The sequence below is a fragment of the Falco biarmicus genome, chromosome 9 (assembly GCF_023638135.1).
Source record: "Falco biarmicus isolate bFalBia1 chromosome 9, bFalBia1.pri, whole genome shotgun sequence".
In the NCBI taxonomy this organism is placed as follows: Eukaryota; Metazoa; Chordata; class Aves; order Falconiformes; family Falconidae; genus Falco; species Falco biarmicus.
The window spans coordinates 43,394,705-43,420,908 of NC_079296.1; the positions used below are offsets into that span (position 1 = coordinate 43,394,705).

Here is a 26,204-nt window from a genome sequence, read left to right on the forward strand (position 1 = left end):
AAAGGTCTTTTGCTGGAATAAGAAAGGAAGCAAAATGCTGTGGAGTCGTCCTCTGCTTGCCGCACTGCTGGGGTCCTGTACCACTGCAGGGAGAGTCTGATGAGGATGCTCTGGGACTGGGTCGAGGAACTTCTCTTTCCAGCCTTTGAGGAAGGATGCACAAGGTCAGCGCAAACAGCTGAATTAAAATGCCTGCTCTGCTTCACTGCTGTAATAAACATAGCAAGTAAAATAAAGCAGCCGGAAAGCTGCGGCTGACCCAGGCATGGCTGTTAACCCCTGAAATGCCTCCTGACCTGCAGCCCGAGGGAGGGGTGTGTGTGGTGTGTGGGTCTTAGGAACAAAGCCTGGAAGCACATAGAAAATGACTGGTTTTGCAGGCCATTTTGAAGACTGAGGGAGCAAGCTTGTGTTCCTAAAACCATCGGGATGGGGGTCTTGGTCCCCCTCTCCCAGTTGAGCTAGGCGTGATGGGAGGGCACTGGGTGAAGGCTTAGGAACAAAGTGAGAATGTGCTGTAAGTGTTTTACAGGAAAGGTATTAGCTCTGTCCTGAACAGAAAGAAAGAGGACTTGAAAGGATTATTTTTGGATGTTTTGGCATCCTTCTCCTTGCCCCATTGGAGATCCAACCAGCCTGCCTTGTGTGAAGCTTTAAAAGGAGGGGAACAGGCCAGAAGGAGATCAAAGCAGCTCACCGTGCAGAGGCAAGGAGTGGTGCCTGGGGAAGGACCGAGCGTAGCGGCTGGTAAAGGTGAGTGAGAGGCCAGATTCTGTACAGAAATGGGCCACCGCAGGTGGGGCCAGGGTTCTGCTGGCAACTTCTGTCCTTGGCATTCCCCAGTGCACCATGGGTCACACCTGGCAGCTCAGAGGGACCTGGATGCTGGTGTCCTGCTGGGGGAGGATGAGCCAGGGGATGCTCCACAGCATCACCCTCCCCCCCCGCCCCCAGCAGTGCTGCCCAGGGGTGTGCTGGGCAGCCCCGAGCCCAGATGTGCCTGCAGGGAGGGGGGGGCAGGCCGGGGGCACAGCTGCCAGGGCATGGGGCAGCCGGGAGGGCAACCCAGGCCACCGCTGCCAGCGCCCGGCAAGGGGGAGATGCTGATACACACTTTTAAAAAGTCACTTCAGTTCAACTAAGATTTGTTTCAGTAATTGGAAAGAGGTTCTGGTAAACAACTTGCAATAGAAAATTTGTTCGAAGTTGTGTCCTGTCCGTGCCAAACTCGACAGCTCGTGCGGCACACTGCTTTGGTTATTCCTCCCCTACTCAGCACAAGCAATCTCGCTCTTTTTTCAGTCCATTGGGACACCCTTGTTCCCAGCCCATGCCTATACAGCTGATGTGTTCCGGGTTTGAGGGTTTTAGTTTTGGTTTGGGTTGGGTTTTTTCAGCTGCCCCAGATGACCAGAAGCAATGGGTGTTTCCTACTGGTGACTCCACATTTACACAAGGGTAGAAACTGAACGTAGCCAGGGTGGCTTGGCCCAGGCGCCAGTTCCTTGGCATGCCTTTTATAATTTTCCTTTTCCCCTTATCATTTCTGTTCTCCCCCCTCTGCTCCTCCTCTTCCTGCCCCTCTCTGCCTCCCCTCCCTGTGCCTCCCTGGCGGCACTGCCGGCTCTGCACAGGCCCAGTTTCTCTAATCGGATGAAGCCGCAGGATTATCTCTCTCCCTCCCTCCCTCCTGGGCTCCATTTTATTTCCTCTCCAGCCAAGAGGGGAGGCAGGAAGGGGCGTCACGTCCAGGCAGAGGAAACCCCGTCTCCCAGGCTCCTGCCTTTGATGCTCTCTAACAATCCTTCCTCCTCCCCCTTAGCCTACCTTGGTGCCAACAGCACAGGCGGACCAAGGAGCCCAGTTCCCAAAGGAAATCCGAACTCTCTTGCCTTTCATTCTCCTCAGATTTCTGAGCATCTGTTTTAAATCCCCTCCAAGTACGTTGGGCAGGGAAGCTGGATGTGCAGTCCCTGAGGAGGGGGAAGGTAAGGACCACGGAAGCCATGTGTTGCCCGTTCTCTCCTCTCCTGGGAGGACGCGGAGCCCTCTCTGCTGTGCCAGCAGGTCTCTGAGAGTAACAAAGCCGATGAGGGGAAGGGAGAGGAGCCGCATAGAGACAGACCCAGGCTTCTGTAAGTGCCGTGTCGGCAGCAGGGGGTTGGTAGCCGGGCTGAAAAGCCGAGGAAATCGTAGTTTTCTCTTTTACTACATTGTCGGGAACTGTGTCTCTGAGCTTTGATTGAATTTCATGTAGTTCTGCAGAAGGTGGGGGTTTTGTGCTGGTGTCTTTCATTTAGATGTGTATGTATCTGTCTTTCAGCAAGTGTTGCTCAGATATCCTTGTTACTGTTTCTTTGGGGGAGACCCCCCCCCAATCCCATTCATCTTATTTCTCTGCACATCTACAAGTTTATGAAGATGCTTTTTGATGATCTTTTGTGGGTATGTCGGGGTTTTGATACTAAAAAAAGAAAGAAAAGGGGTAAATTGTATTGCTTTAAATTGTTACCTTTTTAGGACTAATCTGCCAGAGAATGGTTTCCCTTTTTTTCTTCCACCATGCCTACCACATGTTTTTTGAATTCCTAAGAAGTTAATATCCAACACAACAGAAAAGCTGAGGAATATTTCAACGCCACCTGCATATCAGCTTTGTTTAATACTCTTCTTTCCTAGATAAATGATAATCACTATTTAGAACAACCAGTAACATTTTCTCTTAAACCAAAACGTCTTTTCTGAAGTCAAAGGTTTGATTTGGTTTGGCTTTTTGTTATCACTAGAGTAAATGTTTTAGATCAGAAACCATAGCAGGAGAGTGTTTTGCGCGTATGTTGTAGTTTATAACCTCCTGTGATTAAAGGTAAGATTTTGTGCTGATGCACTTCTGGATTTTAGGGGAAGAGGTTTAAAAGGGAGGGGGAGAGCCAGTAGTTATTTCTGTTTAGAGAACTCTAAGCATGAAAGGTGACTGGAAAGATAACCATTTGTAAGACGTTGATCTTGTGCATAAGTGAGATGGACCATATAAAGACCAAAACTTACCTCTTTTCCAGTGACTCATGCTTCAGAGTAATCATCCAATGCCAAAATATCAGTGATTTCCTTGCACCAAGCTTCCAAATAGTGGTTTGCATGTTTAAGGTTAAGCATATGCCTGAACGTTTGCAGGACATAGACTGCAGTAAGATCCGACTTCAAAGACTTTTACACGGAGTAGAGTCTTTGTGTAAAAGAATTATGTTTGGGGAAGGTTTCATTTAAGAGGGTGGATTAGATGAGGGCTTCATGTTTTCATGCCATGGCTCAGTTACTCTGCAAAACACTCGTCCCTGATTATAGGGTCTTGTTGATTTTTACTGTCTAGACATTTTATCTTAACTGTACTCTAGAGAGAGCTGCAATTGCAGATTAGTTTATCTGACACTTATCTAGGGCTGCCCAAACAAGAGCAGTAAACTGCATACAGCCTTGTGATGTCTGAACTGGTTTACAACACCAAATATGATAATTCCCCATTAGATAACCATACTGAACCCACATTTCTCTTTCTATAGTAAACTATGCACATTCAAAATACACTTGAGAAATAAGAGGGTATGAGGGAGGGTGGAACGAAAGGAAATTGGTATTGATGGTCATTATACTTCTGAAATTCAATCTTCTTTCTGTTAAGGGCAATGGTGAAGGGTAAACCCGAGGCAGCTTTAAAACACTCCAGATGAGCAGAGGTATTTGCTGTACCAGTGAGATAACATTACACCTGTCTGCAGGCTGGTTCGTTCTGTGCAGAACAGCAACAAAATCCTCTTCCTTCTTCAGCAGCTCTTCTGGAGGTTAAAGAGGCTGAATTCTCCATTCCTTTCCCCTGTAGTTAATGTTACAAAATGAGGATGGATTGTACTTGACTGGTCCCTCGTATTTGGATATTGCAAGCTGTTATACAATTTGCAGGAGAATGCAGCCTAGGAAAGATGCTTTCAAAGGCTCAGGAACTAGACAGAGAGCTGTTAATGGTAGTTATTAATTTGCTGTGTTCTAGAAGTATTTTTTCCAATGAATCAGAAAAAAATAAAAATCTTATTTTTGTAATCATGTGCCATGGGTTTATCATTGCAGGCGTTCCTTAAGTCATTGGGCAATTCCATTACTTCCTAAAAGAAACAAAAGTTTCTGTCTTTGGCAGATGCATGTGACATTTCATTGCTTGCAGTCCCAAACCATTCTGGCCCAAGAACAGCAGTATAGCATGGATCAGGCTGCAAATGATGCTACACTCGAGGGTTTGCAGGCACTGGCCTTTTGGTTCATTCTTGCAGTTTCATTGCACAGTAACAAGAGGGTTTTTAACTTGTGTAAGCTGTAAAGCTGTATGCATATACCGTATCCTATGTGAAAACACTTCTCCTTGGGCTATTAAAATTCAGGAAGACGTGAATCATCCAAACTCTTAATAGTCTATATTTTCCTTGTGGGGAGGGTGGTGGATGTTGCAGCGGTAAGAGCGATTGTTTCTGTAAAAGCAGAAAGAGGGGGAGAATGGAAAGAAATGTTGGGATACAGTGCTGAGGAATACCTGCGTGAAGGCAGTGAACAGAGAGATACTAAATGAGCCATTCTCTGGTTCAGATAATTTGATGTGGTATTTCTTACAGATGCATTATGACTATGGAATTAATCTAAAGCTATGCCGCTGATAGTTCATATCTATGTTAAGAACTGTCCTTTAGGAGTATCTTCTGATTCCTTAGTGGGTGGTGGAGAAGAAGGTGGTCTCTTTTCTTTGCAAAAGCTGTTAAAGTTCTTCAGAATAAAGTTCCATTCACAGAAATTATCTTTAGCAGTAGGAACCACAAAAAATTATTTTGGGGCTGCTTAGGTGTATATACTGAGAGCATGGGACGGGGGACAGGCTAACTAAATGAAGACATCAGCCAGGTCTTTGCTAGCGTGGTGCTGAGTGTGAACATTAAGCACGTGAGTTATATCCAGGTGTCAGGCTGCACCAAAAAAGCGTTGTAAGAAAGATCACCTTTAAACTGGCCTGTCCCATCCCTGTGTGCATCTTTAAAGTAGTATGTCTTCCAAAATTATGGCTCAGCTCTTGCGCAGTGTAGATCTAATACAGAAAAAGGAGCCAGTGCATTTCTCCATCTGCAGAATATTTGCTAATTAAGCTTTAGCAAGGGCACACCTGAGTGCAAATGAAGGTTAATGGGATTGAGCAGTTGTAAAACCTTCATTTGACTTGGAGAGCTTTACTCTAGTCAACAGTGAATGAAACTGGCAGAACCCAGTTCATCTGAGCTGCGTTGAAAGTTAGTTCTGACTTTGTTTTCAGCTCAAACTAAGCAGACCTGGTATGGAAATTGGAGAGATGATGAATGCACAAAGCCACGCTAACTCTTCTAAACTGATATTATTTTTTTTTTTAGACTCTTAAAATTATTTTATTGGCTTTTGCAATGAATCTGCTGGGAAAGTTCAGTGTTTATGACTGAACAGGGTAGATAAGTACGTCTTGAAATGCTGTCAAGGAAAAGGATACATCTTGTTTTAGAAGTTGTATTTGGTTCTCAGTGGCCTCTAAACAATGGAAATAGTGCAGTGCTTTTCTTGATTTCGTTACAAGAAAGGGCTGACAGACTGGAAAGAAACTTTTGGAATTCGTTGCCTCATTCCAATGTATCACCTTGCCTGCAGAGCACAGGGGTCAGGTTTGTGGTTCCTTTCAAAAGTCATTCCTATTTCACCTTGTTCCAGTAAAAGGTAGAGGTTCTACTAATCAATCAGATGGTTTAATATTGCAAAACGGTTGCACATTCTTTTGAGGTTCAGGATGAGAAGCCTCATGAAACCTTCTCATTGGCAAAGACAGGTGAAAGCAAAAAATTATGAAAACAGTTAAAAAAATAATCATTGAATCATTCAGTTTTGATGGGACCTTGGAAAGTCATCTATGCCAACTTGCTGCTCAAAGCAGAGACAGCTATGAGGTCAGATCAGATTTCTTAGGATTTTGTCCACTTGGGTCTTGAATATGGTCAAACTAATGTTTGACAAGCGAAGAATTCCTGTAATGGAGACTTAACTCCTTATAACCAGTGCCTCGTTGCTAGTGGTTAACAGCAGACATTTAACGGGTTACCCTCTAGCTGCCCATCGCAGAGGTGGGGTCTTCGTCTGCCGTGGTGATGACAGGAACCCGCTTTGTCTCGCAGCTCTTGAGCTGCTCTGCATTTATACCGCAATATTTTGTGTTTCTGACATTATTGACTGTTAATAAGGAAGCAGAGACTTCTGCAGCTCATTTTGTGGTTGAGATTAACCAAGAGGAGGGGAAACTTGCTTGTTTATATAGAGCAGGGTGTAAACAGAAGTTCTTGAGGAACTTCTTCACATACTCGGATTTGACAAAACATTTGCAAGCTTTAGTCAGCTGCTTTACCATATCTTGGGGTTTCTCTCCTTAAGGTCTCTGGTGTCAAACAAGCTTTGGATAGCATCTTGTGAGCACGGGCTCTCCTCTAGCCAAGCTCTAATGTTTTTCTTCTCTTTCTTCTCTTAGTCCTGAGAGAGTAGAGAAGCTCCCTTTCATCCCTTTCAGATGTTTCCTGAAAATAGATAAGAGCTTCCCACACAGTTCTGGTTAGACCACAGGAATTGGGACAGTTGCTTTTTCGAGAGAGACACCACACGTTGACATAGTAACTGTTATTTAAATATCGAGTTTGATAAGGAAATTTTTTCTTCTTGGTTCCTCCCATATTTTTTGTTTATATCATTTCAGAGCTAGCTTATGCAGACAATGGGAACTTTTAGCAACGCTATGAAATGTGGTTATGTAGCCTTCTTTTGAGTCCTTTTCAATACTTACTTGACTACATGTGTGCAGCACCACTTATCCCTCTGGATAGAGACTGCCAGGTCTTTTCCAGCTTACAGATACACAAAAGACAGCTTGCAGCGTGAACTGAAAACATAAATGTGTCACAGAATCCCTCTGCCAGACAGATTTTAAGGAAAAGTTCATCATAGTAAATAAAAGCTTGTGAGTGAATGTAGCACTGCAGGGCAACGTGGTCTGCAGTTGTGACAGCTCTGCTCATAAAGAGCCTACTTATAATAAATCATTGCTACATAATATACCATGCATATGTAATATGCGTGGTATTAACATGCATGTTATATATACAATATATACATATGATACCTAATTTGAGAAATTCTGTTAATACTGGGTTTATGTACTTGCAATCCTGCAGATTACTCACCCTCACTTGACGCAGGGAAGCTAGCGGAGGGGCTGCTTTCAGCAAGTGCTTCTGAGGCACCAAGAGTGTGTGAACGTTACCAGTGAGATGAGTTTTCTGCAACTGCAACCAGAATTTCACATAGAGATGCTCTATTTATCTCTTTCAAACCAAATAGTACAAAAGAAAGGCCAGAATATATTCTTCTCAATGTCTTTTATTTAATAGCTTTCATTCTGGGATTTCAGAGTGCTCTGGAATCATGAATTAAGCCTTTAAATGCCTACATTAGGGCTTCTGCATCTAATCCCTGAGTCACAGAGGAGTAAACTGAGTCACAGAGGGAATGGCTTGCTCAAGGTCATACAGTGTGTCAGTGAACACAGACAGAGGCAATTGTTTCCTCTTTCTAATCACTGAGCAATTGTTTTTATAATCTGGGTCAGTCTTCTGACAGTCTTCTCCCTACCACTGCTGACAGCAGCTTCTGGAGGCAGATGGATTGCCTTTTTGAATCTTTCTTTTCTCCAGTGTTTTGTGTACAGTTCATAAACACTGTCATTAAATAAAGAATTAAAGGGTTGTTTGGGTTTTTTGTAGCCCTTGTGTATTGTTCAATCACAGGGAAAAATACGGGAACAAGAAATGAGGATAAGTTGCTAAGTCTCACTAGGTAAGTTGCCAAAGGTTTTATTTCAGGCAGGAAAGCAATTTAACTATTCTACATGTAGAAGAAGAATGAACCATCTTTGATTGTTTCGTTGGTGCATCTTTCAGTCTGTAAATATTGTCTTCCTTTATCCTAACAGAGATGTTTGGAGAGCTTCAGATTGCTGTTACTTTTGTTTATGTCACCATCGTTCCCATTTGCCACTACAGGAGTTGCCATCCTCAGTAGGGATGATGCGTGAACGTGAAAAGCCACTGTACCTGCGGCTGTACCTAGTCAGGATTTCTAAGGCAGATTTGAGCTTCCTTTTCTGCTGTTGTAACTGGTTGTAAAGCTTTGGTCTTTGTTGGCGTTTCTCTGGGAGGCCGGGCGCGTTAGGTGGGGGCTCAGTGCCGTGCTTTTGGCCTCCTCCTTCCAGCCAGGGCAGTGCACCTGCTCTGAGAGCACATCGACCTTCCTGCGGAGCTTTAGGAGTCAGATGCACGTTCACTCCTCAGGGTGGGGTATCTCAGCCCCCTCGTATCCAAAAGTAACTAACTACAGTGCTGAATCCTGAAGCTGAAGCTAGGATACCCATGCTAAGCCACACTGAGTTCTTATCTTCCCTCTAACTGTTGCTTTTAAGCTTTCAAGCAAACAGCAAAAATGATGATTTGATTGTGTTCTACTAAAACCACATGTATTTCCAAGCAGATATTTTAATTGCTTGGCCAGTTTGGGTGGAGGTTGGTGGACGTGCAGACTCCTGGCCTCGGGAATGCTGGGGCTGCACTCCCCTGCTGCCAGGCTGGAAGCGGGCTGGAAGCAGGCTTTTCGGTTGCTGTAGGATTTTTACGTTCATGATGCTTCACAGGCAACTGTGATTCACACATTTTACTGGCTTGGGCCTCTGATGGGTAGAGGGTCTCGCTGAGCAAGCTATGGCCCTGTGTTTTTGCAGAGTTGTGGGTCGGTGGCATGGCTCTGGGCGCGGTCTGCTCAGAACTGGGGAGCCGACCCACACCTGAGGGCGAGGAGCTGTTCGATACCAGACTGAGCCCGTCCCCTCCAGACTGGTACATGTGATGGAATAGGATCTGATCCTCTGTTGCGAAAAGGTTTGCTAGCATCTGTCTCTCCGAAATAAATGCAAATGTGAACAGGCCACTGCAAATTTTGTGCGATAAAGATCAATTCCTAAAAAAATTATGACATGCTTTGCTCACAGGACTTCTGTACCACCAGCAACTCTTAGCAGCACAAACCTGGCAGCTGAATTAACAGTTTCATTCTGCATAATTCTGTTCTGCTTAAAGCAGAAAGGCAATTATATTAATGTACCACTTCTGTAGGCACACACTGTTCACAGTAAGCATGATTCTAGGTCAGTGTTGCCTGCTGTCATAATATTTGATGACTTTTTTATTAAAGCCCCAGCTGCTGGAAACAGCTGATGACATGACCGTATCAGCATATTTCATTTGTAATGAAAAAGTTTTAAGTCTTCTGGCTGAAGAGATAAATTTTAAAGAAGTGAGCTGTCAAATACCAATAGTGAGTGTCCAATATGACTACAATATCTCACATTTTAGCTCTGTCAGCTATATGTAGGGCAGTTTGTACACTGAGGTAGGTCTGTGTGCACATGAAGACACAATGGGAGTAATGTTTTGCTTATAAATGTCTTCTAAAAAAAGATCAAAATCCCAAGAGAACTTTGACGTTGTTTCTGAGACAGAAGGTGGTGAAGAGGACGCCTAGTTGCACAGTGCATAGTGTGGTGGTGTCAGGGCTACACCCAGCACACGCCTCCCTTGCAACAGAGCGTACCCCTCCCCGCTTTCCCAATTATTTATTTACAGCCCCACGTGAATTCTTCTTCCTAGGAATTCAATTAAAGTTGTCATTAAAACAGTCTCCTTTGGTTCATCCTCCACAGGCTCTTCTCTCACAGCACTCTCCTTTTAGCTTTTTTATTTTAGAATTTAGCATTCCCAGCTCTTCTTTCCAGGCTCAGGCACCGCCAGGACTGTGGGCTGCCCCTGCTATTTTTTAAAAGCCAGTGATCACCCTCTTGCATCACTTTTCTTATGCTGCTGTTGGGATAATTGTGGACACAATGGCCTTGTCATTCTGCCTTAAGGTGACTGTATCAGTAAATGTTTGAATCTATTCACTTTCTGACATGGCAATGAGTTTGTTACCCCCTGCCGAGGCTGCTGGTAAGCAGGCTCCCCACGGTAACTTCAGCACTGGGGGAAGAGGTCTCTGCTTGGCTCCTCGGTAAGGAGGTAGCTGAGGTTCATTAATCCTCAGGAAAAGGGGACTCTCTCCTTTTCCCTTTGTTGCCAATCGATGCAGAGAGAGCTGTCTGTCCAGTGTGCTCAGCTTTGGACAGGGAAAAACAAAGTCTTTTAGAAAAGCCTGATAGCTAAAGTGATAATTAACAGAAACAAAAGAAAAGCTGTGACAAGTCAGCTTACACACACGTAAACCACACGCAATCTATGCCTTTGCTATGCTGCACACTGAGGATCATAACTCTTCCGCTCTTGTGTCAAATGTGCTCCTCTTTCTCTTCCTGGGGGTGAATTATGGTCCCAGTGACATGCACCGCTGTCACTGGTGCTTGTACTGGGGCAGAACCAAACAAGGATCCCATCCGTTTGCACAGACAGTATGCACTTGGCTGTTGTGTGCATCGGGTGGTATTTGTAGATGCCCAGATCAGTGTCTCCTGGAGATCTGTCTGACACTTGGAAATACACGGTGACCCAAAATATTTACAAGAGGGCATTAGCAGATTGAACTGAAGAAGGCATAGTTCATTTATAATGCTATTCCAAAATGGAAAGCCTAAAGGAAGATGATGGATTAAAGGTTAAGTAATTGGGGTCTCAACCTGATTCTTCATTAATCTAGTTGCATTAATATCCTTGTATTCACAGAATTTCCTTGAAGTTCCCTGGTGAGTGATACCTTTTCCCCTATTTCAACTCCTCTATTTTTTCCCTTCCCTTATGCCTCACCGAAATAAAATAACAATTAAAAAGACCAAAAAACCCCTAATCCCAGGCACTTGAATCTCTAAGCTTTTTACCATGGCTAATCCTGTTTTGCCAATGCCTTCCAAGTGGCTTGAATCCCCCCGGCCAACAGTAGATGTTAGTGATTACTGCTAATGGACTGTTTCTTTGAAGGGAGTGTAGGTAGGGGGAGGCCATCAGGTCTCCTGATGCTGGCATGTCAGTCTTCGTGTAAGTGCAAAACAGATCTTGTCTTGTGCAAGTTACCAGTAATTCTCAATGTGGGCAAGCAGGGACAAATTTTTAGACATGACCATACTCCGGTGTTTGCTTTGTTGAAAATTATTTTGGTGGTATGAGCCTCTTTAAAATGAGAACAGCTCTAGAAGAAATTAATGTCATATTAGATGATGTTCCTTTTTATATCCTTTTACCATGGCAAACATCTGCCTTAGAAGTTTAGTTGTAGATGCCAATAAGGAAGACACATTGCTTAAAATAGCAGACCTGAAGAGAACACCATGTGGACATGTTGCATTGCTTCTGGTACCCAAGGTAACTCGGCTGTTTAGGCAGAAATTTCTGCGCTGTATTTCTGTGTGTGCTGTCCTGTGTCCCAGGCAGGTGTCAGCAGTGTTTGTGGCTAAGTGGCAGCTGCCCCTTGGGCTGTAATTAAAGTTCTGTCATTATAACCATAAACTGCTCTTGCCTTTTCAAATTTATAACCCCGGGTGTTTGTAACAAGATGAAATAGAGTTAAGAACTTACATATAGCAGCCATCAATTCAAGTAGATCTCGTAAGTTAGTTCAAATCACACTGTTCTCCTTATAATAAAACATACATGTGTTTGTCATGGAATTTGGTGCTATTGCAGAAATTCTGTTTGTCTGATGAAGCTGATTATTGCAGAGGTTACTGAGTGCTGATGCACAGTGGGGCCAGGATGGTGCAAATGAAGGAGTGAATTCTGGGCAAATACCTTGCAACCCCCTAATGCTGCATGTCTTCTCAAAAAGGGCTAATACCTGCCATGGAGGGTCCTGGTCAGTACCCAAAATTAACAGTCATCATCCAAAAATTCTGGTATGCATCAAATCACCTATGTCTTCCAGATTCCACACTTGCATATTAATGCTGTCACCTCTGAAACTGGCTCTGATTTTATCACTTATTTTGCAGTCAGATACTGGTTTTGAAAGCATAAAATGAAATATATGAAGAAAAGAAATATTTTTTTTCAGTGTTATGATCAGTAAAGTGAAGACAGGTGAAACAGCCTGCTGTCACTATTACAGGTCTTGTTGGTTTGTGGGTTGACCATCACGGTTGTATAAAGCGAAAATAAAGCATGGGAAACAGAGAAATAAGTCTCTGGCATTGCATGTATTTTTCTAGTAAATAGTATTAAATTTTAAGTGAAATTTCTCTTTGTCTCTTCCCAAATTCTGCAGCTAACTTGTACTGTGTAATGTGTTAGGCAATTCATACTGCATCACAATACACTTACTTAGTGCAGTAACAGCACTGATGAAAGAGCAGGCAGTGCCATGTAACTTGTGAAGTTATAGTACAGAGCTTGAGACGGTACTCAAAAGTTCCTTTCCTGGGATAAAGGATCCAGCATTTGTGTTACTTTTATGGCATTTTGTAGTTTTTTTCATTGCTTCTTGGAGGAAATGCTAGCACAGCTGGATTTCTTTTGTTATTAACACATCGTCTTGTGTTAACGTCCCATATTACTATCCTTATTATGAAAACTATGATTTGTTTTGTGGATGTCTTGTTTATCATATCGCTCTTTTGAAGCCTGCCAGTGCAGGGAAGAAAGCAATCACTTGGGAATACATAACGTAGGAGCTAAATAAAATCATACTGAAATATCATGTGATATGATTATATTTCATGAAAGCTTGCTCTATACGTTGACATGACTGTAAGGAACCACTCTACTTATATCCACTTGTGTTTGTTGTCAAAACTATAAATAAATGTACATGCATGGAATACAAAAATACTGAAGAATTCTAGAATCATAGTTAATATACTACTGAACGTCTTTTAATTGATAACGTCCATGATATTTAATATTCTAAGACTAAATTTACTAGTGCATTAAATAGGTCACAACTTTAATCATAAGTCATAGCAAAATAAACATTTGTTGCTTTAAAGTAGTTCAGTGGAATTAGTGAAAGCAGCCTAGATCCCCTCATAAGCTATCTGAAGCTAAGCCAAAAATAGTGGATGTTAATTCCATTTCTATCCTAATCCTTTCTCTGCTTGTCTAACAATTCTCTATGTATTCATAGCAGGGTATCTGCCTCAAAGTTCATGCGTGCTTATTTGTGCGTTCAGGTGTGGATTTCCTTTGAATGTCCAAATGAAAATATCTCAGTTCAACTCAGAATCTACAATCGGTATTTCTGCATAAAATCACTTTCCTGTAAGCTATGTATTTACTTTTTAAAAAAGAAAAGTTAAGCTAAGCAGTCTTTTCTGCCCAACACGCACAAAAAAGTTTCAGGTCCCTGAGTACCCATGAAGTCAGCCGTGTTTGTATCCATGTTTCCTATGGGTAATCCATTCCTTATTAGCTGATTCACAAAATACAACAGCATTGCATGACTGTGAAATTAGAGGGGTTCCATGTTTTGGGGTTGCTATTTTTTGATCTGTTTTTGTTTGGTTGGTTGGTTGGTTGGTTGGTTGGTTTTTTTTAGTTTGTCACATTGTTCTTGGTAGCTGCCCCCAGCCCCTCCCTGGACATGTGTTGGTTATGTGCTGGTATAACCATCCAGACACTTCTGCTTCCTTCCCCTTCTCAGAAACCATCAGCTGGATGCAGCCTGCATGAACTCGTGTAGGGAACAGCACCTCCAGTGTGTGTACGTGCAGTGTTGTGACTCCTCCGTAGGGGTGTATATACCTACCTGTAAGAACTTTTGCATACGCTGGGGAATGAGTGCCAGCTTTGCACGTGTGAAATGTGGAGCCTGGGAAGGTGGACGAGGGATTATGTGCCCTTTCCAAAGCCTTAGGAAGCAAGGCATCGTGCAGGTTTGCTCTGGGTTTATGCCACTAGTAAGTTTGTGGGCTTTTGCAGTGGGGAGTGGTCTTCTGTTTATTCCCTGTGCTAACCTTAGCAATCGGTGTGGCTGGGTTGATGATGTGGCGCAGGGAAAGCTAAGACAGTTATACAAAATAAAAAGAGCAATCAGGGTCAACAAGCTGATGCAGTTTGAGGCACACCTGCGTGCTTGCCTGTGCTGCTGTGGGATGCTGTGGCAAGGCTGGACTGCAGCAGAGGTGAGGAAGGGCCAGGTCCACCAGCATGAGCGATTCTGCAGCCAGCGCGCTGCGTGCGGAGCCCCACGTGTGCCAGGCTGGCTCGGGGCTCTGCCTCTGCCAGGCGGGCAAAGCGTGCTGCCGGTGTGAGAGCTCACAGGTCTCTCCGGAGTGAGTGGGGAACAGGAGCAGGGAATGGAAGGGGAAAGCAATAGGTGGGCTACAAACGGGGAAGTGTTCCAGCTGTCTGGGAAAATGTAGCGTTGGATTTCAACACAATAGGAAAGAAAGTGCGTTGTTCTAAGGGAAGCTGATTCATCATGTTTGAATGGGGATTTGATTTCTTTTTTACCATTTCCCCCCTCCCCCCTTCCTTAACTATGTCCTAAAGTATCAGGTAAGATGCTGTTTTACTTCATTGATCCTTGTTCCTGTTGTTTTAAGGTCCCAAAGTCACAGGGTAATTGTTACAATTGTGTTAGCATGGAACACTGGTCTGTCTGAGCAAAAGTGTTCACATGCTGTTGATACTCGGTGGTTATAATGTTGTACGTGTATTTGTAATGTGTAATATATGTAGCATTGGTCTTGATTTCAGCTGCGCTTGGAGTCTACGCGGCTGGAGCAAAAATAAATCTCTGCAGAGTTTTCTTTGGAGGTTTCGTTGCAAACCACACTAGGTGTTGTTTTCAGTGATGTCAATATACTTGGACTGTTTCATTCACCTGAATGTGTTTCTTCACATTCAGGTGATGAATCAATCTCAGATTGCTTCACTTCTGCCAATTACAGAGGTTTCTGCAGCAATGCTAAGTAAACAAAGCAAACAGAGGTCTCTGTGCCTATATACCCATGTTTGAACCTTGTAAACTTTGTGAGATTGCTCCTCAAAGTTTGCACAGCCTTGTATCTTCTGTAACGGGATATGTTTGAAGCTTCCTTTCACCTGAGACTCAATATTTGTGACTGAGGATTTCCATTAGTAAATGTTGTTTCATCCCAGTGTGTGCGAGAGCCTTTGCAGGCGTTATCTTTTAAGGAGATTAAATGTACAGTCTTCACCTTGCGGACAGCTATGCTCTGGTGTTTAATCCTATTGACTGCTCTGAACTCCATGGCAGACTACACCTATCTGTGTTAAGTGGCTGCAGGAGGAGTGTGAAGTGTTTTAAAACTGTCACGTTCCCAGTTCTCGCTTCTCTACGAAGTGCTGAGTGAGATTTTGTGAGGGCTTTGGGAAAACTTGCAGAAATATGTTGATGGCCAGCCTGGCAAGAAGTGGTTGCTTTTGGCTGCAGCTGCACTCAGCGGTGTCTCTAACCCAGGAATCTGAAAAAATTCCATTCCTAGAAGAAAAGATGCTTTTGCGTTGTCCTTTGATGCCACCAGCCTGTGGAGTCCTACAGGGCCCGGAGGCTGCGTGGTGTAAAGAGCAGCCTTGATGCGGGTGGAGTCTGTAACGAGTTTAACTTCTAACTAAACAAGCATGTAGGAAGGAGGGGGAACTGCCTTTTTTCTGCACACAGTCCAAATTCAAGCAAAGCCTAATGCTAGAGGGTATTGCTGCCAATCTCAAGTCCCTAGTACACAGCCCACAACAAGAAGCTACTCAAAGAAGTGATTGCAAACATTGTTATTTTTTAACGTTGTCTTGCTCAATTTAATTTCATTATGGAAAACTGCCAAGGCAAGTGGATTTCAGGTGATGGGAAAACTGCAGCCTGAACTGTTAGCTTGCCAAAGTTAACAACGAAAATGGAATTACAAGCGTAAGAACTGATAACTGTCTGGATCAGCAGCAGAGCTTTGGTTCGTGGATGGAGCAAAAGGCATGCTCCTCATCAGTTGCGTTGGTAGAGGACTCTGTGAGTCTCTAAATGTCATATTAAAAGCATCACATATTGAAAGCTTCTCACCGAGAGGTTTGTATGTGAGTCCTTGGAGCCACTGGTCTCTTGGCATTACGAGTGGACTTTCCTGTCACACTTACAGAGTACTTTTGTCCACTAAATGTGGACAAGACCCTTTCTTGTTCCACACATTCGTTTTTATTTTAGTGGTACAGTTCACAAGAAACTGTGAAGGTTTCTGTAGGAGTCCTGCTAAGGAGGCAGAGTGTACAGAGTGCATCTGAGGGAACAGATTGTGGCTTCCACTGTACTTCTGTAAAACAAAATATCCAACAGTGCTTGACCTGGAAGCAATGAGTAAATGCTCTAGATTTTTCTGTTCAACAGAATGGGTTCTTTTAGGAAACAGAATATGTTTGTATGTATGTGTGATAGATATAGTTATATGACCATATTAAAATAACTTAGTTACACAAATGTTGCAAGACCTCTGTGACACCAAGGGAATGTGCGTAATCAGTCAGGGGAAGATCCGATTCAATCAACAAAAATGGATCACTAGATCTGGTTAGATTGAAGATCTTCAGTTACAACTTCTCTTAGATGTGGATGTGCTAGTATAGATGTTAACAAGGCTAGGATACTATAGCACTCAGTAGAAACAAGCATTTTCTAACAATAGAAGTGACTAAGTGCACTAAAAAAAGGACAGAACCACCACAGTACTTGGGCTACAGAATTTCTTGGTTTGCTTTTACCCTGCTTCTGGTGCAGTGAGTATGTACCTTCCACAGCCAGTGTGAACCTGTGAATTCCCAAAGGTGGTTGGCACAAGAAGCCCAAACCATGCGCGGAAGCACGTACCCTTAACAGACTGCTGAGATGCACACTTTCCATACAGCCCAGTGATTCCTAGGGGAGTTTCTCCCCCAGCCTTTCACTGGGTCCCTCTTTGCTGCCACCTCCTACCGTGCCAGCGGTAAGCACAAGCTAGAATGCCCACTGACCCAATGTCTTCACACCGTGCTGCCCAGCATTTTTTGTCCTGGGACCACTGGCACTGACTCCAAACAAGCCTAACAGAGCTCATTTCCTTGGGTTTCATCCAATTTCTACTCTGCTACAGGTGGTCAAAACAATTTTGTCCACATCTACTGCACACTTGTGTGGACCCTGGGAAAACAGTTCACTAAAATAGTGACAGTATTGTGGAATAAAATCTGAAGAAGCTTATTAGGAAGGGGAAGGGGAAAAAGGGAAAACTTGTTCAGTTGTTGAGACTTTGTTAATGCTTGCAAGCTCCAGCAGTGTTTGGATAACTTCTGAAATGATACTGTCAAGAAATTAAAAACTGAAAAGTTTTTTGTTTTGACAAACCAGTTAGCATCGTTGCTTTAATAACACCATGGCGAAAAGCTATCTTGCTTAAAAATACTTCTGTCTTTGCTCAAGTTATATGACATCTCTGGACATTCCAAAAATGGCTCCAGCAAAATCAGGGGAGATGATACCTGGCAATGCTGAGACTGTTATTGTTAAAAGGTAGAAGATATTTTTTTTCCCCCTTTGTGTTTCGTGACATGTAAAAAACCCAGAATTTCAATAAATCCTGCTTTAATTCAGAGAAAAACCTCTTGTGGAAACTGAAAGTGGAAACTGGCCAGTCGCTATACTACAGTATAGTGCTTTTTGAAAAGTATTTGTGAGCTGTGAAAAGCAAGAAGCCCAGGCAGAAAGTCAACAGAGACTGTAGTTTGCAGTGCGTTTATTTCCTGCTTAAATTTCTTCTTTTTCTTCTCACCATTTCTTGCAGATCTCTCTTTTTTGCCATGTCAGCTGACAGCCACCAGCTCCACACTCATTCCTACCAGGACTCACTAAGTTCTACTTGTTACAGTCTCTTGAATGTCAATAGTCACCCCCTGTCGAAGAGCTCCTCAAGTCTGGCTTATAGTGGGCAATCAAGTTTAGAGGAAAGTCAAAGCAACAAACAGGAGCTAAAGAAAAGCCACAGTAGCACCATCTGCCATACCCTGGGAAACAAGAGTGATGCAAGGAGTCCTGGGTGGTCCTTCTCACAGCCTGGGATGGTGGGACTTGGATCAGTGGTCCAAACCATGAGCGACCGGTCAGGCAATGACAATTCACAGAGCAGAAGTAAGACTACAAACCATATTCTTATCGCTGAAGAGTCCCCGGTGTCCTGGGAAGTGAGGGGCACTAAGATGTGTGTAAAGAGCAGCACTGTTGAGAATGTTTCTTCAGCCTGCATCGTCCACCAGCAAAGCATGTGTAAAACGGAAGAACCAGGAACGACCCTTCAGAGAAGCCACTCAGACCTAACTTGCAGTTGCAAACAACAGACCTATGTCACTCACGTAGAAACCAGTGCTGCTCACTCCAGCCTAAGTTCTAGCTGCAGGCATGATCCACCAATGGCTAGGGTGTCTTTCCAAACGCAGAGATATGGATCAGAAACAAATGAAAATACATCTCACTATCAAAACCTTGTGACTCATCTTCCCGTTCTGCCCAGAGACCAAAAAGTACCCACAAACAGCTTTGACAGCAGTGGTATTCCACGTAACACTACTGTTTACACAGATCCTGGAACGTTTCACGCTGCCGTGCTAGGACCCCACATGCCTGGAAATGGTTTCTCAAACAGGACGATGTTCAGTCAAGCCACTGGGATTATTCACGGTGGTCTGACTTACGGTACTATTCCAAACTCTGCATACTCCCCCATGGTGATGACGGTTCATAACAATTCTGCAGGGGCCTGTAATATACGGCAGGACCCTTGTATGAAGGTAGATGCCACCGTCCCTGCCTACTGCCATTCTTTGCCCATACCATCTATACAACTTGTGCCACGGTTGGTATGCTCGGTTAGCGAGTCAGGAAAAGAGCAGGCAGCACCTGGCTATTTTCATTCCTTTTCTACTTCAGACATTCTGACATATCCTAAGCTGGTGTCTTCAGTAAGTGAATCAGGCCTGGATGCCAAGAGAATCCTGAAGTGCTGTAGCATTCCTGGAGAACAACTGCAACATGCTCAACACTGCGCTCAGCCAGAGAGAGCTCCTCCAGAAACAAAGGCTGCCTGCGTTGCCCTTAGTAGCCAGCAAGGTGCAGACATGGTAATGACCATGAAGGATATGTGGACTATGACCTCTATGAATGATTTAACCAAAGGATTGAAACCAGCTCATGAGTTTAGAGATGCCGAGGTACAAACCCTTCCAACCATGGAGTGCAAATCCGTGGCAACAAGCCCGGCGGCTGCAGCAGAAGGCCACTCACATGTGTTCCCCGAGGTGAACTTGGAGCAAGACTTGGAGGCCCCCAAATCTCCAGTACGTGAAGTGAGATGGGATGATGAAGGAATGACATGGGAAGTGTATGGGGCATCTGTGGATCCAGAAGTCCTTGGGTTAGCCATTCAAAAACATCTTGAGATTCAAATAGAACAATTCCAGACAGACCCTGCTCAGCTGGCTGGGGACAGTAATGAGGAGCCATCTTCTGATAAAATGGGGAAAAAAAGGTCATTCAGAACAATGATGCATTCCCTGAGATACCCGAGCTGTTGTGCTCGTTCCAGTACTGCAGTGGAGTGAGCACAGCTGTAGGATGTAGGACAGCTGTGCTGCTTTTAAATTGTAAATAAATGCTGACTCTTAAGTGTTAACACAGTACCTGTGGACAACCCACGTCAGGATAAATGGGAAAAGTTCAGTGACCGTCAAATGCACAGCAAAGCAAGGAAAAACCCGTGACCGGGCCATATAACAGGACGTGAGGTTGTACCTACATCATGCCATCTGAAAGCTCTTGGCTGTATTTAATGTAGCACTGTTTTATTCTTCTGTGTTAGTTTTAAATGATATTGTAAGGAATGAGACTTCTTTTCTAAATGATGCATCTTTTTAAAATAATTTTTAAAAATAATTTAGGGTTAAGTATTTTAATAATTTAGGGTTAGAAAACAAAGTTAGAAAATGATGCTTTAATCAAAGTTCTTAGCTTTCGGTCCTACTCCCTTAAATTGTTTTGGGAGATATTTTGCTGTTAATTTATAATAATGCTGACTATGAGCCCACTTTAACTGTAGGCAAATTGACAACTAGTGTAATGCTGTATGACAAAGAATTACAACTGTTGCTACATAACTCTGAAGTAATTTCAGTATTGCAAGTCTGAACTCTTCCCTTTGCAAGCTGATGTACAGTTGGAGGATGCTCCTGCAACTTTCAAATTAGTTTGTAGTAATGATGAGATATATTCTAAATAATCCAGCACTGATGTTTACCAAGTGATTGACACAAATGTACAGTATGACCAAAGATGACTCATGTGATGTGAATTACTTATTGAATGCTTGTTTTAGAGACATGGAACAAAAGCTGTTCACATTAGTCTGTCACGCTATCATACCCTACAAATCATAAGCAGTTTTGTTCTGCTTATATTAAAAGTAATTTCCAGTGAGTTCTTTTTATGTGCATCTATCCTGAACAGTGGTTATTCTGTTGTTGCATAAACCACAGGCAACTGTTTGCATGTAACCTTTGCTCCTCTTGTGTTCCCTGCCTGGTCTGAGTCAAGCGTCTGCTGAAAAGTGAGACTTCGTGCTTCGCCAAAGCACAGCTCCGAGGTTATTTGTTCCAAGTGCCTTGGTCATATGGGCAGCTTAAAGATTTTTCTTCCAAAACCAACTTTGCAATTTCCCAGTGAGAAACTTTTGATGATACTGTAATGCATCCATAGTCCAAGGCCTGTTTGAACTGAAAGGTCTGTCAAGGAAGCTGAGACTATTATTTCCAGTGTCGTCTGTGGCCTTTGGTCAATGTCTAAGCTTCTTTAGGAAACTAGGAATGTGCAGTGTTGTTTGATGAAGACAGAGGAGGAACATTCTGTCTCAAAGGAAAACTTGCCATATCAGAGAACTTACTGCTGTGGGATTATCTATTCTTTCTTTAAAATTGTGTGGTCATGCTTTTGTTGGTTTGGTTTGGGTTTTGTCCCAGTAAGTTAGCAGGCTGCCTACAAAACGCTCGCCTGACATTTTTATATGAGCAGGAGCCCCTGCTGCTTAGGACAGCTTTAAAATTTCATCTAGAAAATCTTTAAATACAGGACCTGCTAGCTGGAATGTCCTGCGATGCACTAATTTAATAATGTAGACTAGTTTAAGAACAAATTCTAACTTCTGAACAAAGTGGAATTGAACAGAGCTGGCTCCTGTGAAACTCACTTTACATTCAGGAGGCTCCATTCAGGCCCTGGGACTTTGGCCTCAATAAAGTCTGAACTCAAAATGAGTTTTATACAAACGGAGTCTGAAACCACTGGAATATGATGCCTTACTCAGGATGCCTCTATAGCTGTAGGCATCCAGGTTTCCACAATGATCCTAGATGTTGAAGTTCCTTTTATTAAAGTTTTACTAGAAGTAAAGAAGCAAAAAAAAAGTCACCTGCTATTATTTAGCGTTTAGTTAAACAGTTTTTATATGGGCTTATTTTCTGGTCCAGAGTATCATAAGCAGTACCAAACATTGATTTCATCCATTCTTCAAATATCACACTTTGAGAATTTTAAGCACTGTAATGGCCTAAACCCTTCTGTTGTCTGTTACCTTGTCCTTGGCTGTGCAGGAAAATTAAAGATTGGAACAATCAAACTAAAGCTTTAATATAGCAAGTGACCCTTGCTCCCATGACTGTCGTAATCACACTTTCAAGCTATTTGGCATACGAGTTCTCCTTCCCACCCCTGCCTTCCCAAGCACCCCTCCAAAATAAAGCCCCCAACTCTAGGAAGAGGCTAAAATAGGACCAGTGTCAAACTGGTCAGAAAGAGATAGTTTGCAGAAGGGACTGGAGCAATATGGCAGTCCCCCGAGTGCTTTGCTTCTTGTATACTGTAAAGGCTGGAACAGCTCTTAGACTTCACACAGCTCTGGTGTGAATTACCTATGGTTTATATATTGGTACAGATTTGCTGTTATGGTGCTAAACACTGATTATCATTCCTGGGTGAGAAAAATAAATAACAAGTGAGGGGAAAGGACACCAGCGATTTGCTAATCAGGAAAAACAGATGCTCGCTCATTACAGGCATGGTGAGTCTTTAGGATACTAATTGGAGTTGCTGTGGGAAACAGACGTATCGTTTGTGTTTGAGGATTTCCTATGCTTTTGCAAAGGTTAAAATACGAGGTATATTAATGGAGATCTGGGAAAAAAGCAGACAAATACTCATCTAAATATTAGCTACATGGGTAAAATAAGCTGTGTAACTTTTACGATGGATACCTCTTAAAAAAGGGAATTTGGATTCACTTTGCATTTGGGTTCAATTTAAAAAAAAATTTAAATGCGGTTAGGTTGTATATTAAGCTTTCTTCATATTAGAGCTCTGTTCAAGTGTTAATCTTGTAAACGTGAGAGCTCTTATCTCTGTTTTTTAATTTTTTCTGACTTGGAAAAATCCAAATCCATTGCATTCTACTTTTAAATATGACTAAAGCAGAAGGAAAACTTCCACTAGATTTATAACTGAGCAGGTCAATGCTTAACACAGATGCATGTCAAGCTAGGGTGAAATCAGAGTGCATTATTTCCTTCAGCCCATTTGAAAACCAGTTTGCATTGCGTCATGTTGCCTCTGCTCCCCAGCCCGAATGGTCAGCTATCGTTTGCAGCTGATCAAGCTGGGGTTGCCTTTAGCACAAACCCTCAGTGAGGGCTGCATGGCACACGAGGAACTTAACCCTCTTGCCTCAGTGCTCCTTCTTTCCCTTAAATAGGGAACAGCCACCTGGTAATGCAGCATTTTGGGTATGTTATGTCATCCCTGGACACTAAGTAATGTCTCTAGAAGGAACGAACTGTATATGATACTTGGTGGGTATGGGATTGATAATGGGCTGAGATGCTTAGGTCAGTGGTTCAGCACAGACTGAAAGGAATTGATGCTAATATCACTATGCTGATGAAATAGCTCTGAAAAATTTATAACATTTCATTTCACTCTGAATTATTATCTTGCTTTAGTAACAAAGGAGATGTATCACAAACTTCCCAGCGATTCCTGCTGTCCCTAGGGTGATGAGGAGCCAGCCATGGGGATGGGGGTGTGCAGCTGAGGGGCTGTCCAAAGATGGCAACCCCGTGACGGGGTCCTGTGGGCTCTCTCTCAGTCCCAGTTCAGTCTGTGGTGGTTGCAGACCGTGTGCCTTTGGCCTCATGCTGCTGGAAGAGACCTTTTACTAACACAGCCTGGATCCTGAGCTGGTTCTGCTAAGGACGGCCACGCATCTCACCCTTCCTACACAAGTTTTACTGTAGGAAGCCCTGCTCTAGGGTAAGCTTATCTTCCTTCCAGAGGTAGCTGAAAAAATGATGTGTTGTAGAGCTGAGCCAAAAGGCACCACGGAGCAGCACTGCTCCCTGCGTGTCCATGGTCCTCCGAGACAGGAGTCAGTGGAGAGGAAAATACAATTAGCTGTTCTGTACCCTCCTGTAGGGAAAAAAGCATCTCCAGTGCAGGGACAGGGGCATGCATTTCTTCCTGATCACTTCTCTGCTTATAGCCAGTAAGAAATAATGGCAAGCTGGACTAATTGCATTATTGGATAGACATTTAGTCTTTTAAATCCAAAGCAGTAACGACCTGTCTGGAGACATGCTGAGGTAAGAGGCCTTCTGGAAAGATGTTACTCCCTGTTAAAGATGGAATAAGAAAAACTGTGTAGCTTTGCTTAGAAAAAGTAGTGTGTGGTGAGTTTGGGATAAAGCAGAATCTTGGATGGAAGACAAGACCCAGGAACCCCAGCTCCAAACAGGGAGCAGGGCCAGGTGCCCTCCAGACACTGCTGTGGCCCCCTCTCTGAGGAGCTTTTCCAACTGTGAAATTGCAATGTTAATACTTCATTACCATCTGTTCCTTTCAGACATGTTGAGGTGATTAATTTATCTTCTTAAGCCCCTTGAAAATGAAAGCAGTCTATTAGTGCTAAGTAATACTGTTAATTGGCAAGAGAGAAAGAGGCAGCCTGTGGGTTTATGAGTTGGAAATAAATAATTCTCATCGACTCCCACAGTACCAGTTAAATACCTTGGTGGGACTTGCTGTGTCAGTCACTTGTGTCTCCCTTTCAGGGGACTTTAGATCTGTAAAAGTGAAGCAAGTTTTGATTTCTAAGTTTTATTTCTTTTTCCTCCATTCAGAACTATGGATCTGAAATGAAGAATACAATGTGCCTTTTGAGCTTCTTTCCAAAGCGTTGTTGTTTACGCAGGTCACAAGATCCAGCTGACCCTTTGCAAATAAGGAGGATCTAATGCCTGCGAGCCTGTGTGTAGAGCCCTGGGCTGCTCGTGTCTGCAAGTACCGTGTGCCTGCTGAGGGAGGGACCCTGGTGCTTTCCACTGGTGTTCTAGTCCAGGGCATCCCACTCCCCTTCCCCTATAAACCACAGAGCCATGTGGTTTATAAAGGGGAAGGGACGAGTAAACTTTGTGGGTGATGTGTGGGTTAATGAGAATTTTATTTCTTTTCTCACTCAAAAAGAAACTTGCAGCCAAAAGTTCTGCCCGGTACAAAAATGGGTGTGCGCCTTTTTCACCTCTGCAAGCTGGAATGAGTGTATCCATTTTCCACGGGGCAGCAGCCCCGCTCTGGGCAAAACCAGTGCTGTGGGGTCATTTCATCCTCCTCTGGGAGCTCCTTCACAGGACTAAGCTCACGGCTGCTTGTGGCTTTTACTGCCGGTCTGCATCAGTGAAGGGAACGGTGCATATCCTTTGCTGTGGTCACTCGGATGCCCGGCTTCCATCTTCCTCCAGCTGGAGAAGTGCTGGGTTTTGAGCTGACAGCCATCACATGTACAAGGGCCAATGTGTTCAGATAGCAGAGAACTAAGCTGTAGCTTGTCTTTAGAAGCATTAATCCTATCTAATATGTGACCTAAACAGATGTCATCTATCTTACTATCAGCCTTTCAATACGCTACGGGCTATGCCACTCAGACAACATGAGAAGGAAGCTTAGAAAACAAAGGGAAGAAACAGAAGCAAGGAAATGACACTGCAGCTGTCCATCCTGTCCCGGCCACCCCCTGCTCGCCTAAGGGCAGAAAGGGCAACTCCAGCAACAACGAGGTCCAATGGACGATGCTCAGCAACAACAGTCGCAGGTGACTCAGCGGTGTGATGAAGGAGAGAGGTTGTCCCCCATGATGCTAAAAGCAGCGTAGCACCACAAATCTGGGTCAGGAGCTCTGGTGAACTCCTGCGGGCCAGGATTACATCTCCTAGCTCCACCTGGCGCACAGCCCAGCAGTGCAGACAGACGCTTTTCCCCCTGCATTTTTTCTGGTACCTTCTCACCTCCTACGATTTTAACTGTAAAGCAGAGATGGGGTCCCAGCTTCCTGCACCATGAACCTTGCCAAAACACCCTTTTGTTTGTGCTTTCCAGTGCACAACTGCTGACAGGCAGCTCTTTGCAGTCGATGAAGCACACAGAACTATCCAGGCTTGGGTGCCGTCATCTGACCTGCCCTGTACTTACTGCCCTGACAGCAACCGCAGGAGCTGGCGTTTCTGGTCCTTCCCCTACCACGGACACAACACCCTCAGTAATGACACATGCATAAAGTCAGTCCTTTCATCTCCTCTGACTGCTTTTTGTGATGGTTGTATACAATTTGCTTACCCTGTCTCTGGCACTGGCTGTAGTGCAATCTGCTTCGCTCCAGATTGGGAGCAGAAATTCCTGCATGTAGGTGAGTTAAGTGCTGTCTTGTGTTCACATTGCCTGGAAAACCCTACAAATGCCATTGACTCAGAGAATCCAATTTTAGGAAAGCCCATACATTAATTTGAATTTATGATGTGATGGGTTATGTTGTAATTCCTTCCTTGTTTTCATAGGGATCTGTGTTTGTTAAATTTCATGCTTTTTTCAGCGTGGGACTCACTTTGATGGTAGAGTTAGGGGTTAATTTAGTGCATGCTGCTGTAGCTGCTTTCTTAAAAGGGATCTTGGAAAAAGCTGAGACAAGTGTTCCTGAGAAAGAAGAAGAGGCCTGTTTTGATTATGTGTTACCCATTGTTCAACAA

At 43.6% G+C, this 26,204-nt stretch overlaps 1 protein-coding gene across 3 annotated transcripts in view; it reads left to right on the forward strand.

Annotated features, from left to right (window-relative positions):
* The first annotated feature begins 1,655 nt into the window (after positions 1–1,655).
* Positions 1,656–26,204, forward strand: part of GPRIN2 (G protein regulated inducer of neurite outgrowth 2) — a 30,457-nt gene continuing 5,908 nt past the window's right edge. For 2 of the 3 annotated variants that reach the window (XM_056351822.1, XM_056351824.1), the window contains exons 1-2: positions 1,657–1,988; positions 17,882–25,867. In XM_056351822.1, the coding sequence (XP_056207797.1) occupies positions 17,898–19,691 (1,794 nt within the window). In that variant the 5' untranslated portion in view covers positions 1,657–1,988; positions 17,882–17,897 and the 3' untranslated portion in view covers positions 19,692–25,867. Of the gene's footprint in view, positions 2,136–17,881; positions 25,868–26,204 lie in introns of all 3 variants that reach the window. The other variant, XM_056351823.1, reaches the window with a different exon arrangement.